Genomic DNA, 17,701 nt, shown 5'->3' on the forward strand with positions numbered 1-17,701 from the left:
TTGTTTTTGCTACCACTGTAAGTATATAAACCACCACGATATTTCACCTTGTCTATTGTAAACATCTCATAATCAGCTGGGCATGATGGCACACACATGTAACATCTGATTTGGGAAGCTGAGACAGAAGGATTGCAAGTTTAATACCAGCCTCAGCAATTTAGCAAGGCCCTAAGCAACTTAGTGAGACCCTGTCTCAAAAAATGAAAAGGTCTGGGGATGTGGCTTAATGCTTAAGTGCCTCTGTTTAATCTCTGGTGCCAAAGAAAGAGAAAAGAAAGAAAACTTTGTTTTAGAATTATAGTCACCTGGAAGGGGAGAGTAAATGTCAATTTCTGATAGGAAACATCTTGCATACTGGTCCACCATGTTGTACTTGCATTTTAACTTTCAGCTTCTGCCTTCATTATTTTCCTAGAAGTTCATACATTTTGAAGTAAAATTGGAACTGATAAAGAATGGGTGTTTTAAAATTGCCTTTTGAAAAAGTACTTTTCCCCTGATTATAAAAGTGAAATATGATTCTTTTATAGGTCATTAACTTCTCAAGTCCTTAAAAGTTTCATAAGCAGTTTGGCATAGCTCTGGAATTCTTGAGCTACTTCCTTATTCTCTCATAACTTTCTCTTTTTTAAAAAAAACTTTTTTAGTTTTTGATGGACCTTTATTTTATTCATTTATTTATATGCCGTGCTGTGAATTGAACCCAGTACCTCACACAAATAGGCAAGTGCTCTTCCACTGAGCCATAATCCCAGCCCCCAAAACTTTAAAAAAAAATATTTTATTAATCGTTGATGGACCTTTATTTATTTATATATGGTGCTGAGAATCAAACCCAGTTCCTCACACATGGTAGGCAAGCACTCTACCACTGAGCCACACCCCCCAGCCCCCCAAAACTTTTTAAAATATTTTTTTTAGTTGTAGTTGGACACAGTACCTTTATTTTATTTATTTATTTTTATGTGGTGCTGAGGATTGAACCCATCGCCTCATGTAGGCTAGGCGAACCCTCTACTGCTGAGCTACAACCCCAGCCCCTCATAATTTTTTCTTAAGCATCAACTTTTGAGAGATATTCTTTAAGAAATTAATTTCTTAGACAGTGTTTGAATTTATAGCATTTTCACCCTGTCTTTTGATATGTGCATACTGTATTTCAAATGCTTTTCCTTGTTATCTTGGAATCATATTTAGCACTTTCTTTGCAAAAATATTTTCTGAGTTCTAAACTCCAAATTTGAACAAAGAGCTTTTGAACATGGCCCCATTCTAAATTAGGCTCTATAGGATCAGTCTTGGAATCAGAATAATGCCTCTGAAATTTCATGGTGTTCTGTTCTTACCAACTACATTTTTTATTTGTGTGTTACACACATTTTCCTATATTCTTCAGATATTTGTAGTGCTCTTTCTTGTTTTCTTTTCATAATTGTATTTTGGGCCCTGACTTAGTCTTTTCCAAATAAAGAAAAAAGACCCTCAGGCAGTTTTTGATAAAGAAGTGAAGTTGAATGATAGTAAATTATTATAATTTCACGGTTTGGTGGAAGGAAGTACTAATATCCAAGTACAAACCAGTTGGAGTTTAACACTCCCCTATCCTTTCCTTCAGTCAACTCTTGCGAAAAAACATGAATCAATATTTAGTATTTTGGGCAATATTTGAGGAAAAAAGAACAAGTCTGCTTTAAGGTCCAGCATATATTACTAATGTACTACAAATAATTTGCATATCTTGAGCTGCTATTTAGTATTTAATATTTAACTGTATAAAGGATACAAAACAGAAACTTTTAAGTCATCATGGTTGTCCTTAATTGAACCTGTGAAAGCTGTTCTCTTCACTGATCTGTTGGCCTGGAATTCTGACTTGAAGATAAAATTGTCCTTTTTAAACAGTGAAAGATTTGGCATTTTACAATGTAATAGGCCATAGATCAAAATACTGGTTCATATTCTTTACCCACAAGTTTGAAATCCTTAAAAGCTCTGACTTCCTAAAGCTTTTTTTAAATTTATGATATACTCATTTGGAAATAAAGCCTGTCTTGAACTGATATGTGGCTGTTTATAGTCTTTATTACGTTGGTGTAAATATTTATAATGTTATATTTCAGAAATATTAGTATTATTAAATTATGTGCATGGTTACCCCAGACCTCATTACATGTATGATATAGTTAATATATAAAAATGTATAATGTATATATAAACACACACACATATATATGTAGACCTATGTGATCTTTTTACTTAGGGATTGATATGCCAGAGAGTTCAGAACTGCTGAGAGCTTCACAGGGTGACATTTACTTGACTGAATTCAGAAGGATTGCTCATTTTATAATCAGCCTTTGTGGTTCAGAAAAGCTTTGAAGGAAGACTGAGATTAACCAGGTGTGTAGTGTCTTGTATAAATGCCACAGGCTTGTGTGCCTCTGGGATCATACCTGGATTTGAATCCTATTTTTCCTCTTTGCTGTCTGTGAGACCATGGGCAAGTTACTTAAACCTTTCTGATTCCTCAATTATAAAATGGCTGTAATAAATTAACCTGAATCATAAAAGCACTATGAGAATGAAGTATACAGTGGTTAAAGCACTAGCACACTGTCTGGCATATAAGCACTCAATGATAACAAAGAGCTAAAGTTTATGAGAGTGTTTTGACATAGTAATATTCACTAAATGTGATTGTGTTCACTATTACATAAGCTGTATTTCAATTTGTTAATTCGTAACAAGAAATATCACTGTTGAGAAGACTGCATTTAAGCTGTACAGTTGTCTGAATAATTAGTGCATTTACTCTCTGAAAGTGGGCTATATGGAATGCCAAATTTATGAGCAGCAGCAGATGGAGGGGAATTATGTTATAGATATTTAATGGCATCAGACATTGACAATGAGACGCATCATCTCCATTTTAAGAGATTTTACACACACACACACACACACACACACCCCACATTTTTTCCTGTTTTCTTGAAGGGAGGTCAGTCTTATTCCCAGGGTCATGGAGGGACCCCCAACATAACTTTCACCTTGTTTCAATTCATTTCCTAAGGCACAATCTGTAGTGTAATTAATCACTAAATCTAATGCTCAAAATAAGGCTATCTATACTAGGGAGTGAAGGATTGACAGAGTTATTTGTGATAACTTGAGGGGTGAGTGATGGGGAATATTCTTCCAGTACTTTGGGTCTATAACTCCTCAAAGTTTTGTTGGTATAGCTTTCCAGCAGCATGATGGCATTTTGTGTGATTAAGAACCCACAAGGCGAAAAGTAGTGAATACTCCCTAGGATATTCAATGCTATGAGAATGGCTTATGGAGTCTGCATCCTCTAAAGAAAAGAGACTTCAGGATGCGTGTCATTGCTGTCATTAACTATTTTATAATTATTGTGTATAGTGCATCTCTGTGGAATTTTGGCAAGTGTGACTTCTTTATTTTTTGTGGTATAATTATATCTAATAAAAAAATAGATTTTAAGTGTATATTTAGATGAGTCTTGGAATTTGTTTACAAGCTTGTTACCAGTGTCCCAGTCAAAACATAAGAGTGTTGCTATCATCCTGCAAAGTTGCTTCTTGTCCCTTTCCCATCTATCTTACACTTATGCCAGCCAGCCTCTCATGATTTCTGTCTTTATAGGTTAGTTTGCCTGGCACAGTGCCTTTTTGTCTAACAGGAGTGGATGGTCTAAGGTGCAACACTGACTATGAATATAACCTCTTATGCTCTTGGAATGAACTAACATGAATCTCCAGGCTGAAGCAGTGTTTACATTTATATGAAAAGCAGAGAAACCTTTTTGACATTTGTCCACCTTCATTTTCTACATGCCTTTTACCATCAATTGATTAGATGTTTATTCTTTTTTTAACCCTTTAATTTTTTGTTTTTATTGGTGCATTATAGTTAAAATGGTGAGATTCAGTGTCACATATTCATATGTGCACACAATATAACAACACGGTGTGGCCAGTATCATTCCCCAGTATTGCCCCTTTCCCTCTCCTACTCCCTTCCCCTGGTTCCTTTCCTCCACTCTATTGACCTCTTTTTGATTTTCATGAAATCATCCCCTACCCCTCCGTTTTTTCCATTTTCCTCTCTGGCTTCTACAAAGGAGAGAAAACATGACCTTTGACTTCCTTTGACCTTTGGCTTATTTCACTTAACATAATGTTCTCAAGTTCTATCTATTTTCCTATAAAAAACATAATTTTATCCTTATTTATGACTGAATAAAACTCTTATATATAAAATATATACCACATTTTTTTTATCCATTCCTCTGTTGATAGACACCCAGGCTGGTTCCATAGTTTGGCTATTGTGAATTGTGCTGCTATAAACATGGGTATGTATGTATCACTATCGTATGATGACTTTAATTCTTCAGGATAAATACCAAGGAGTAGTATAGCTGGGTCATATGGTGGTTCCATTCCTAGTCTTTTGTGGAATCTCCATATTGATTTCCATAGTGGTTGTACTAATTTACAATCCTACCAACATTTTAAAGATGTTCCTTTTTCTTCAGATCCTTTCCAGCATTTATTATTGTTTGTATTCTTGATGGCTGTCATTCTAATTGGAGTGAAATAAAATTTCAGTGTAGTTTTGGTATGCATTTCCCTAATTGCTGAAGATGTTGAACATTTTTTATATATTTGTTGGCCAAATATTTTTTCTTTTAGAAGTGTATGTTTAGTTTGTTTGCCAATTTATTATTTGAGTTATTATTTTTTTGATGTTAAAAAAGTTTTTTGAATTCTTTATATATTCCAGATATTAATCCTGTCAGAAGAGTAACTAGCAAAGATTTTCTATTCTGTAGGTTTTTTTCTTTCACATTCTTAATTGTTTCCTTTGCTGTGCAGAAGATTTTCAATTTGATGCTATCCCATTTATTAGCCCATGGCATCATTTCCTGAGCTTTTAGGGGTCTGTTGAAATTGTTGTCTGTGCCTGTAAGTTGGAATGTTGACCCTGTGTTTTCTTCTAGGAATTGCATAATTTCTGATCTGATTCCTAGGTTTTTGATTCATTTTGGCTTGTCTTTTGTGCAGGGTGATAGATAAGGACCTTATTTCTTTGTTCTACCTGTGGATAACCAGTTTCCCCAGCACAATTTGTGAAAAAGGCTGTCTTTTTTTCTAGCACATGCTTCTGATACCTTTGTCAAGGATCAGATGACTGTGTCTGTGGGGGTTTGTCTCTGTCTTCTATTGTAAATGTAGATTCTTTGCAAAGGGGTGGTAGGGATGCTGGATGGGAGGAGATATAAGGATGAATTAGATACCCTGCCCTGAAGGAAAAGGGATGATGCATGTGCATACATTATTATCATACAAATAATAGGTCTCTTAATTAAGGGGTGCTATATTTTAGTAAGTTCTGACAGAGACATCACATATAGCTGTCAGAGATTTGGAGCAAGCAGGTGAGACTCTTGCTTGATCTGTAACACAAATTTATTTTAAGCAAATTAAAATTAACATTCAAATAAAAAGTGTAAATGTCTTATATAACAGGTTTGGATGGCATTCTTTGCTTTATAAAAGGGTTGTAGAATTAATTTAAATGGTAAGCTAATTTTCCCTAGTGAGTTTTAAATATGTTTCTGCAAATCTTTTCCAGACAAGCTGGGCTCTATGTATACCTGTAATCCCTGCTATTTGGGAGGCTGAGGCAGAAGGATTGCCAGAATGAGTCTAGCTTCAGCAATTTAGCAAGACCCTGTCTCAAAAAGTAAAAAGGACTGGACTGTCAGCTGCTATTCTCTCATCATCAGAAACTACTATGATTCATCAATAACTTAGTCTTTAGTGAATGGCAGCCTTGGGCAGGCTTGCTGTCAGGGGTAGCTAGGGGTTACCTGCAGCTGGAACTTTTTCTCCTCACCTCTCTGCTTCTGTCACCATGTAGGCTTTAGTTGTCATTTTCTTCACATCCAAGGCACATGATTTTTATGCTTGTGTGGCATCCATATCATCCATATCTTTACAGCTTCAGGAGCAGATAGGAAGGAGCTCTTTCTTTAACTTCAAATGATAAATTCCCCAGGAAATACTGACCTGTTTTATGGGGTATAGTGGGTCTTGTGATTAGTCAGCTTGGTTAGATAACCACCCTTTGACACTCTTTCTGGGTGATGTTGTCATACTAGCTTTCCTTTAATCTCATTAGGCCTGAGTGGGGAGAGAATGAGGGAGAGGGCCTGCCCTGTGCCAATTGTGAAAGATTGAGGATTGGAGGATATTAGTGTGCAGATACAGTCTAGGAGAAGTGTTTGCAGGGCAGCGGCAGCCTTTTCAAATTGTGCCTGCTGTATCAAACTCTGCTATATTTTATTTGTGCATCATTAAGTAATTTACTTGGTCTCCCTAGTGTCACTTTGATTTATAATATTTATAGAATTCCTACCATGCAAGATTTTGTGAGGTTTATTGTATATGAAGTTCCTGTCACATAGAGGGCATTAATGAGAGAATCTGCTGCTGTAATTATCTTTTTTCACAGGTTCTCATATTTATTGTGCTATGTTCTAAAATAGAACTTTGAAGATGTTTTTGTCCTTGTAAATAAATCTTCACTAGCTCTCCATTAACTATTGAACAAAACTAAATTTTTCTAACTACTAAGTATTTTTTTTCAGACCATTTAGGATCTGATCCTGGTAATGTTATTTTCACCCTTACTTCTGTGTTCATCTCTGCTCTCTATGCTCTGGTCTATAAGACTACTTTCTTATGAGTAGGAAAGTAAATTTTCTTTCTTGATAGTGTTCCTTTGTTTGGAATGATCTTTTCCTCCCTACCTTCCCTCTTATCAGGTATTATTATTATTATTATTTGCCTTTTGGTACCAGGGATTGAACCCAGGGGCCTTTTATCACTGAGCCATATCCCTAGCCCTTTTTATTTTTTGAGACCAGGTCTCACCAAGTTGCTTAGGACCTTGCTAAGTTGCTGAGGCTGGCCTCGAACTTGTGATCCTCCTGCTCCTGCCTCCTTAGTTGGTGTGTCCAGCTTTTTTTTTTTTTTAGCTCCAGATGGAAAATTTGAAATCTCATTGTTGCCTTCCCATATCTTTTTTCATAGTAGGGAGCCTTTTGGAATTTATAGCATTTTGTACTTGTTAAAATAGTTTACATGCTAGTCTTTTTTCCTACATTTTCTCTACATTTTTGTAAGAGTCTTAAGCCAGTTATTTTGTAGAATGTTCCACATCATTCTGGATTTTCTTGATTATTTCCTGGTCATATTTGTTTTAATCATTTTCAGTTATCCCTTTCAGTGTTTTCTAATTAGTAATCCAAATAGTGGTATCATCACTGGGACCTGTCTGCCTATTTCTGTTTAATGTAATATTTATTTATTTATTTTTTAAAAAATATTCTGTAGTTGTAAGTGGACACAATATCTTTATTTTTTTATTTTTTCACACAATATCTTTATTTATTTATTTATATGTGGTGTTGGGGATCGAACCCAGGGCCTTGCTCGTGCTAGGCGAGTACTCTACTACTGAGCCACAATCTCAGCCCCACAATATCTTTATTTTATGTGTGGTGCTGAGGATTGAACCCAGTGCCTCATGCATACCAGGCTAGCGCTCTACCACTGAGCCACAACCCCAGCCCCTGTAATTTTATTTTAAAAATTGTGTTATGGTGGAAAAGAATCAAGGATGAATATGTGGCTCTTAACTTGTTTGAGTTTACTTTGTATTCCAACCTTATCAGATATTTTCTAACCTGATTGTTATTATTTTTGTATATTGCCTTTGTATTTTTGGTGGGAATATAAGTATATATAGTAGAGGGCTAAAATGCTTAAAGAATATTTTTCTTAAGTATTGTTTTTCACTAACTGTTATTAGTAAAGAACTCTTTTTGATTCTACTTTTTGAGAAATTTTTTTTCTAACCTGTGTTAAGTCCTTCTTATATTTATAAGTGGAATATAAGAAGACTTCTTAATACCTCAGTAATCACTTGTGAACCTGAGTTTGCCTCAAGAGTTTGGATGTGTAGGGCAGGGCATCTGGAGTTTCAAGTGGGACAATTGTCTATAAAACATAAACATACAATATCAGCTTGATTTGCTTCTTCCTCATGTAGGTGGAGTACAGAAAAATGCCAGTTGTTTAAGTATTAAATATTTGTTGAATTTTGGTTATTTAAAGTTTAACTTTGTTATGCATGAGCAGTTTAATTTTAGGAATATTTACTGAATGTCAGCACTGCACTTGTTGTGCATAACAGCCTTTGCTTGACCCAGTATAGTGAGGGTGACATAAAGGATAGCAGTGTTTCATCAGGAAATGTGTTTTTAGCTCCTAATGTATATCAGACACTGTTTTGAAGCACAAGTCAAGATATAATTTCTACCCTCAAAGGAATGTGCCACAGGGTGTTTCAGGCTACTGGAGACTGGGAGCCCAGGGATAGAAATCCAAATCTAAGCAAGCTAAGGTGCTTGATGAGTGACAGCAAGGCAGAAAATCTGGGCCAAGGCTATTCCAAGCTGAATAATGTTGGATGAGAAGTCACAAAGGCAAAAAAGTCAGCCATTTGGGGAATTGCAAATAGGTGAAGTTAATGCAGTGTTTTTCAAAGTGTGGGCCTCTCTCTGATTTGTTGGAATCATCTGGGAACAATTCTTAAACACCTAGGTCATTCTTAGCCTTCCTGATGATTCTCTAACTCACTGAAATAGGAGAAACACTGGGCTAGAATTAAGGGACAGGAAAATTACAGTGGAATATGTTACATTAAAGGTATATATAAAGTTCTATGATTAGGTTAATTTTTATAGTATAGAAACTATTTTCATTTAAAACTCTGTAATTCCCCTATCAGTAAATGATTTCTTTTGGGAAAATGGGTGGGCAAAAGGGATGGATAGTACTATAAATCTCATTTTTTTATTCCCAGATAATTCTAAAAACAACTTTTTATTCATCAAATTTTTTTTTTTTTTTTTTTTTTTAGTCCAAAGACAAAATGATGAGAGGCTCTCGCAGAGGATGCGTTAGACTAAGAGTGAGTATTTTATTCATTTTTATGAAAACCAATTTTGACAGAAAAAGATGTATTTTGATGGAATCGTGGAAGTCCAAATTTAGTTTAGCTTCCTGTCTTTTACAGGTAAGGGACAAGGGGAAATATTAAATGAGTTGTAATGTTGGTTGTATAGCAACAGTAAAAAAACTCTGAGAAATCCCCATGTTAGCCACTTGGTTTTTCCTGTTCAATGCTATTTAATAATGTGTGTGTGTATGTGTGTGTGTAGCATATGTAGAAATATGTAATTTCTACAGGACACATATATAATTTGAGCCACATATATAATTAATTTTTTCTGGTAGCCTCATTTAAAAAAGTGAGATTAATATTTTGTCAAAACCAGTGTATTCAAAATATTATTTCAACATGTAATCAACACAGAAATTATTAATAAGATATTTTACATTCTTTTTTTCATAGCAAGTCTTTGAAGTCTGTTTTGTCTTTTACACCAAAGGCAGATCTCAGACTGGTGCACTTCAGGGGAGGGGCTCAGTGGCCACTTATGGCTAGTGGCTACCTTTTTGGACAGTGTAAATCTCTGATTTTCATGCTGCTTTTGATTGCTCATTCAATTTCTATCACTGTCCAAATAGGTACAAGCTAGAAAGAGTGCATGACTGGAGACACAGTTTTCTAGTATTCCACTGTATCTAAAGAAGAGTTTGCTTCTATCACTAGTAGGTAAATCAGCTTCTAGTATCCCTTTCTTTTTCAAGATAATGCTTATTTCATTCTGCCATTTTTTTCCCCCTGTATCCTTTCTTTGCTTGTTTTGGTGCTGGAAGTTGAATCCAGGGTGCCTCTTTACTTTTGAAGATGTGAATATATTTGGTTAACATATTGTTGCCTTTTTTATGAATCCTTGATAGAACCAACAGGTAACTCTCAGAAGGTAAATTATAACTGAAAAATTGTGGTGCTGAGATAGGAGTCTAAGTGTGGCAGATTTACAGGATAGAAATGAGACAGGCTTGTTGTGTGCAGATGGTGAATATGTGATAGCATAAAGATTTTTAAAAATTCAACTTATACTTTTTATTTTTAAATTTACTTTGGTTTCTCTTTTTGACTTCTTGGTATAGTTGCTTTTCTAAGCACTTGCTGTTGACCTCATTCACTATTCAGGTTTGTCTTAACTGCTTTTTTGGCTTGATATAGGCTCAGTAGCAAGACCTGGGCACAGCTGTATTGAGACAGCTGAATTTAGTGTGGATTTGGGCCGCTGTCTCCTTGTCATAATTAGTGCACTGGTTTTATTCGTTTGTTTTGTTTTTGCTTTATAAATATAACTTGATTAATCATTAACCCCTGTAACTACCACTCAGGTTAAGAAATAGGATTTTGCCTGCTGCCCCTGAAGCTTTTCTCTGTGCTGCTTACCTGTCTCCTAAAATAATCACTTCTGTTATAGTAACTACTTCCTACTTTTTTTCCCCCCCTTGGGTACAGGGGATTGAACCCATGGGCACTTAACCACTGAGCCACATTCCCAACCCTTTTTATTTTTTTTTTTTTATTTTGAGACAGGGTCTTGCTAAGTTGCTGTGGCAGACCTTGAACTTGGGATCCTCCAACCTCAGCCTCCTGAGTCACTGAGATTACTGATGTGTGCCACCATTTCTGGCCACTTCTTGCATTTCTTTATCAATTTATTACTCAAGCATGCATCCCTAAATTCTACAGTTTTATTTTTCTTATTTTAAAATGATGGCTTTTTTTTTTTTTCCAGAGTTTATCTATTGAAGAATCCAGAGCCTTTGACCTGTAGGAGTTTCGATAGTATAGATTTTACTGACTGCAGACTGGTGCATTCAGTGTGATCCTCTGCCCTCTGTTTTTGCTGCAGATTGACAGCTGCATCCAGAGAATGGATTGGACTCAGATTTGATCCCATTGGCAAGACTACTATAGGCAGTGATGTGTTCTTTTAGCAGGAGATAAAGTGTCTGTTTTTTTTTTTTTTTTTTTTTAAAGAGAGAGTGAGAGAGGAGAGAGAGAGAGAGAGAGAATTTTTAATATTTATTTTTTAGTTCTCGGCGGACACAACATCTTTGTTGGTATGTGGTGCTGAGGATCGAACCCGGGCCGCACGCATGCCAGGCGAGCGCGCTACCACTTGAGCCACATCCCCAGCCCCAAGTGTCTGTTTTTTTGCTTCTCATTGATCTTAGTAGCCATTGATGTTTAGTGCCTACATGCATTAAATCACTGGGGGTTGCAAAATGATGACAGTCTGTCATTGTTTAATTTTTACTAGGAATAATTTTTTAAGGAGACACTTCATCTATTATTTGGTTACCCAATGATGCAGTCAGTTCAAATAGGTAAGATAATTGCTTGATTACTTCCTTTTACTTAACCAATTTTCAAGGTAATAGATTGACTTCAAATACCACCCATTTAAATATACCCAAAAGAATTGGAAGCAAGGACTCAAATATTTATGCATCCATGTTCATAGAAGCGTTATTCACAATATTCTTGAGGTTGAAGCAATCCAAATGTTCATACACAGATGGATGGAAAAACAAAAGGTGATATATAATACAATAGAATATTATTCAGCCTTAAAAAGGAAGAATTCTGACACATGCTCAACATGGATGAACCTTGAGGCTGTTATCCTAAGTGAAATAAGAAAGCCATAAAAAGACAAATACTATATGATTCCTCTTATATTAGGTAGTTGGATTAATCAAGTTTATAGAGACAGGAAGTAGAATGAGGGTTTCCAGGGACTGGGTATAGGGGAAATGAGCAGTTATCATTTAATGGGTATGGAGGTTTAGTTTGAGAGTATGAAAAAGTTCTGGAGATTCATGGTGATGATGGTCATACAACAGTAAGAGCATACTTAATGCCACTAACATGCATTTACTTACTCACAAATTTCACGTTTATTTACTCACAATTTAACTCATATTTTATTTACTCCAATCCAACCTCTTAGTTAGATTTGCGAAGGTCTCACAAGACTGAAATCAAGGAGTTGACTGGGTTGGGTCCTTATCTGGAGGTTCCAAGTTGCTGGCAGAATTCAGTTCCTTGTGTTTGAAGAACACAAGATGTCTGTTTTCTTGCTGGTTGTCAGCAGCACATATTGCCCTATGGCCCCTTCCATCTTCAGGTCAGCAGTCCACATTGAATCCTTTTAGTACTTTGAATCCTTTTGACTTCCTGTTCTGCTACCAGTTGTACCAAAAACCCTGCTTTTTAAAAAGCTTCATTTGTTCTGGGTTGTGGCTCAGTCCTAGAGTGCTTGCCTAGCATGTGGCCCTGGGTTTGATCCTCAAGTACCCACCAAAAATGAAATTAAATGAAATGATATAAATGAAATGAAATGAAATAAAATAGGCTTTATGTGATTAGATTAGGTAAGACCCACCAGATGGTCTTTTTAAAAATATTTTTTATTTTATTTATTGATGTGCAGTGCTGAGAATCAAACTCAGTGCTTCACACATGCTAGGCAAGCGCTCTACCACTAAGCCACAACCTCAGCCCCAGGTGATCTTTTTACCCACTGTTGTCTCATCATATTCAGTTTCTACCCACACTAAAAGGTGAGGTTATACAAGGACAGGTCTGCTTGCCACATAACATGACAGAGAAGAACTAGACATTCCTGTGTTTAAATCTCATTTTACCCTTTGCTTTGCTGACTGAAACAGGGAAGCTATTTTGTAAGCTTTCTGAGCTAGAACTTTCTCTTCTTTAAAGTGGGGATTATAATACCCTTTTTGAAGAATTTTGTGAGGATAAGGCACCTCGCACTTAGATAATCTGAGTTTTATTACTATTTTGCATGTGCACACTTGTGGAACATTGTAATTTAGATTGCCATTTGGCTTTCTGTTTAAGAAACAACTGGAAAGTTTGTTTGAAATATAGGTTCCCAAGTCCAGACATGCTGTTTTAAAGTAGTATTCCAGAACCTTTATTTTAAAACAATATAAATAAAAAACCAAACAAATAAATAAATAAAAATGGATTTTCTTGGTGATTGTGTTGTGCAACCAAGTTTGGAACCACTGGTGTAGGAGGAATCATAGTGATCTGGGGTAGAATCTTAAGAGTTTCACCTCTATGAAGATAACATTATATACCTTGAAGGGATGTGAGATTTAGCAATTATGTAAGGATAGGGTTTGGCACTTAATACAGATCCAGTAAATGATAACTTCTATGGATGATGATGATGATGATGATGATGATAACGATGACGAGGAGATGATATTAATGATGATGATAGATAATGCATCTAGATTTCAAATGAGCTTAATGAGTTATTACTGACTGCACCATTGATTTGCTTCTCCCCCATCCCATCCTGTATTCCAGGCACACTATACCTTTTGTTCCCACACTGTGTGTGCTTATTCCTCATTGCTTCTGACAAATTTTTTTTTATTATATTGTGAATTTTCTGTACCCTCTTGCCTGGCAACTTCATCTTTTAAGAGACATTTCAAATGTTATTTCTGTTCAGACTTTCTGACCTACACCCTTTGAGCAAGTTTGGTGGCTCTTTTCCTCTACCTTTTTACATTTGTCACTTATAGTCATAAAGTACTTGTTGCAGAGTATTGCATGTTAATTTGTCTCTTGTCCCCACTTGATAGTAAGTTCCTGTCCACTGTAACATTTGCTTGGCGCATAATAAATAAGCATTAAAAAAGATTATTAATTTTATATACTTATAAAAATGATGACTACATACTGGAGAATTTGCCTTTTCTATGGCTTATGTACAGAAAAACTGTAGGAATTATTTCAAATGAGATAATGCTGACTTCTTAAATGAGAAATGTGAGCTAGTAGTTTGATAGATTTCTAAAAAAACAAAGCAAAACACCCGTGTGGTTTTAGGCTACAGGAAAGGAGAATGGGCTGGGAGAATGGGGGGAAAGAACCATAGGGGAAGTGCAGATCGGGGCCTGTGTTAGGTGATTTTCACATGTACTCCCATGGTAGAAGGATAAAAACAGGTTTCCCAAGTTGTTGCTAGGTAGTATAAAACCCTTGAAACTTTGACTGTTGGTTACAAAGTATTTGCCACTAGAGGGTACTGTTTCCTTGATGAAAGAATGAAAGTTGGTTGATGCTTAGGTTCTGATCTTACCCCGACCCCCATATTCTAGTCAGAAGCAAAATACTGACATTTTCAGGTAATATCTGCAAAATGGAGAAATAACAACATTAACGAGGCAGTGTGAAGTAGAGGCAAGAATGTGGCGTCTATGAAATAGTTCTGCCACTTTACTGTATGAATTCTGTCACTTCACTAGCTCTGTGACTTGGGCCAACTCTTGTGTTCAACTCCTTTTTTTTTTTTTTTTTTTTTTTTAACTCTGTGAGATCAGGAGCGTTCAGGGTCATATGGTTGTAGACAGCAGCCTTTTTTTTTTTTTTTCCTTTAAATCTCTGGAATGGGCATCATGCTATTTACTCATAGACTTATGCATTTCAAATTAATTAATATGTTAAAAACATATCCAACTGCAGTATTTGGGTCTTGGTAGGATCTTAATAAACAGTAGTCACTGTTACAATTAACAATATTAATTAAGTTGAACCTCAAATCCTGACAAACTCTATAAAGGGGTTTAGGAACCACCAAAGTAAGATGGATTATAATTCAATAAAATATTAATGTTATTAAGTCTTTGAAAACTATTATATATTCATATATATATTCAACTTAAAGTAACTCTCTTTTACTCAGGACTGTGAAATTAAGCACAAGTTGACCATTCCTTATCTGAAATGCTTGGGACCAGAAAGGGTTTCAGATGGACTTTTTTGGATTTTGGAATATTTGTATATATATAATGAGATACCTTGGAGAATGGACCTAAGTCTAAACATGAAATTCACTTTATGTTTCCCATATACCTTACCTACACAGCCTGAAGGTCATTTTATACAGCACTTTTAGTATGCCTGCATGTGAAGTCAGGTGTGGAATTTTTCATTTGCAGTGCCATGTTAGCACTCAAAAAGTTTTGTATTTTGGAGCATTTTGGATTTCAGATTTTCAAATGAAGGATATTCAACCTATACCCCATTTACCTGTTGTGCTAGATATGAGTTGCCTGATTGTCCAATGGATGCATCATCTCTTTTCTTTTAGTTCATCACAAAAGAGGTCAGCAGTGTACCATAACAAATTATTAATAGTTTCTGCACTGACTTATGCTAAAACCTCATTCATTGTCTATGATATTCATATCACTCCCCTTATCCTTAGTATTGGGATGCATCTAACGAAAAGTGACATCTTTGGATGCAGGAAGTTATTATTTTTAAAGTAATGTCTAACCTTAAGAATGTCCTCCTCTCCTCTTAAGTTTGTATCCTATAAGAAGTATTAGCAGGCTGGGCTCAGTGGTGCACACCTATAATCCCACTGGCTTGAGAGGCTGATACTGGAGAATTGCAAGTTCAGTGCCAGCCTTGGCAACTTATCGAGGCCCTAAGTAACTTAGTGAGATCCTGTCTCAAAAAAATAAAAAGGGCTGGGTATGTAGCTCATACCATAGCCCCTGGGTCAAATGCCTTGTACCCAAAAAACAAACACAAAAATATATTATCAGTTGTCATTTCACTGTGAAAAAATTACTCCTGATTTTGGCTTTTCTTTTTAATTCAATACCCCCCCCCCCCTTTTTCCATCTCCATGTGTTTGCTATGTATTTGACGTTTAAAATATCCTCCCTGGAGCTGGGGGTTGTGGCTTAGCGGTAGAGCGCTTGCCTTGCATGTGTGAGACCTTGGGTTCGATCCTCAGTGCTACATAAAAATAAATAAGTGAAATAAAGGTATTGTGTCCAACTACAACTAAAAAATAAATATTAAAAAAATAAATTATCCTCCCTTAGCTTGGTGTGGTGGCACATGCCTGTAATCCCAGTGACTTGAGAGTCTGAGGCTGGAGGATTGCAAGTTTGAGGCAAGCATGAGCAATTTAATTGAGGCTCTAAGCAACTTAGCAAGATTCTGTCTCAAAATTAAAAGGGCTGTGGATGTGGCTCAGTTTTTGAGTGCCTCTGGGTTCAATTTTCAGTACCCAGCATATACACCCCCTCCCCCTCAAAAAAACCCACAGAAAATGTCCTCCTTTGGACAACACATAGATAGATACCTATTTAATCTCTGTGATTAGTACATAAATGTCATTATTTTCTGAATGATTATACTATTTCATAATTATAAATTAAAAGTTAATGGGAAAAAAAAGTGATGGAAAATATATATAAAGAAAATGCCAACTATGGCAAAGCTGAGAAACAGCATTAATATTCAACATAAAAGAGCTTAAGAAAAAAATTAAAATTGTTACAGAAAAAGAGAATACCAGAGGCCCAGTATGGTATAGATAATGTTCTTTGACAAGAACAGAAATAAATTAGAAATCCCTTAACAAAAGAGCAGCCACCTGCCCCCTCACATATATACTTCTAAATAATTCATCAGTGAAAGTAGAAAACATAATGGAGATTGTGAAATATTTAAACCTGAATGATAATAAAGGGACCATGTGGTAAAACCACATCTAAAGAAGTCTATGATTTATAATCTTGATGAATGTATTATAAAATGGAGATTAAAAATTAATGGGCTAAGCATACTTTAAAAAATTAGAAGATAGAAGAAATTAGAAGAAAAAACCAAGTGGAATACATTAATGAAATGGGAGATAAGTGTTAGAGAGCATCAATAAACTGAAAGTTCATTCTGTGTAAAAGGATAATGAAATCAACCCTTAGATTATTTGGAGAAATAAAAGCAGAGGTGTAGGGGCTGGGGATGTGGCTCAAGCGGTAGCGCGCTCGCCTGGCATGCGTGGGGCCCGGGTTCGATCCTCAGCACCACATACCAACAAAGATGTTGTGTCCACCGAGAACTAAAAAATAAATATTAAAAATTAAAAAAAAAGCAGAGGTGTAAATAAGCAATATTAAGAATGAAAAAGAAGAGAAATGCACATATATAGTAGAGATGAAAATTGTCAGTGAGCTACTATGAAAATCTTTTGTCAATAAATTTGCAAGCTTATGTGAAAACAGATGATTTCCTTGAAAAGTAAACATCACCAGAATTAACTCAAGATGAAATTGGAAACCTAAATAATACCAGACCATTAAAGAATCTACTCACAAAAAAGTACCAACTTTTAACCAAAGCTTCTAGGAACAGATAAGCCTACTATTAGAAATAAGGGAGGATGGGTGCTGGGGTTGTGGCTCAGTGGTAGAGTACTAGCACTTTTAAGGTCCTGGGTTCCATCCTTGACACTACATAAAAATAAATAAGTAAATAAATAAAGTATTGTGTCCATCTATAACTAAAAAAATCAAAGGAATAAAAAGGAAATAGGGGAGGATTCTCCAGAATAGAGAGAGTCTTCAATTTTATAAAGGTGATGTAACCTTAGTATAAAAATCATGCAAAAGACAGTAGTTTTTTCCCCCTTTGCTGATTCTGGGGATTGAACCCCCAGCAAGATGGAGGTGCCTGCTTTTGCTGTTTCTTCACAGTATTATCCTCTGTAGGTCCTCGTGAATGCTGTAAAATCAGAATGAAAAAGTTAAAAAAAAAAAAA

The 17,701-nt window shown here is 35.7% G+C and overlaps 1 protein-coding gene across 6 annotated transcripts in view; it reads left to right on the top strand.

Moving 5' to 3' along the window:
- Window positions 1–17,701, top strand: part of Osbpl9 (oxysterol binding protein like 9) — a 135,466-nt gene that overhangs the window by 15,634 nt on the left and 102,131 nt on the right. For 4 of the 6 annotated variants that reach the window (XM_026381764.2, XM_026381770.2, XM_026381780.2 and 1 more), the window contains exon 2: window positions 9,019–9,069. The exons of the other annotated variants lie outside the window; for them this stretch is intronic. In XM_026381764.2, coding sequence (XP_026237549.1) covers window positions 9,019–9,069 — 51 coding nt within the window. The remainder of the gene's footprint in view (window positions 1–9,018; window positions 9,070–17,701) is intronic. 6 annotated transcript variants of the gene reach the window in all.

This window comes from Urocitellus parryii, chromosome 11 (genome assembly GCF_045843805.1).
Source record: "Urocitellus parryii isolate mUroPar1 chromosome 11, mUroPar1.hap1, whole genome shotgun sequence".
Classification (NCBI taxonomy): domain Eukaryota; kingdom Metazoa; phylum Chordata; class Mammalia; order Rodentia; family Sciuridae; genus Urocitellus; species Urocitellus parryii.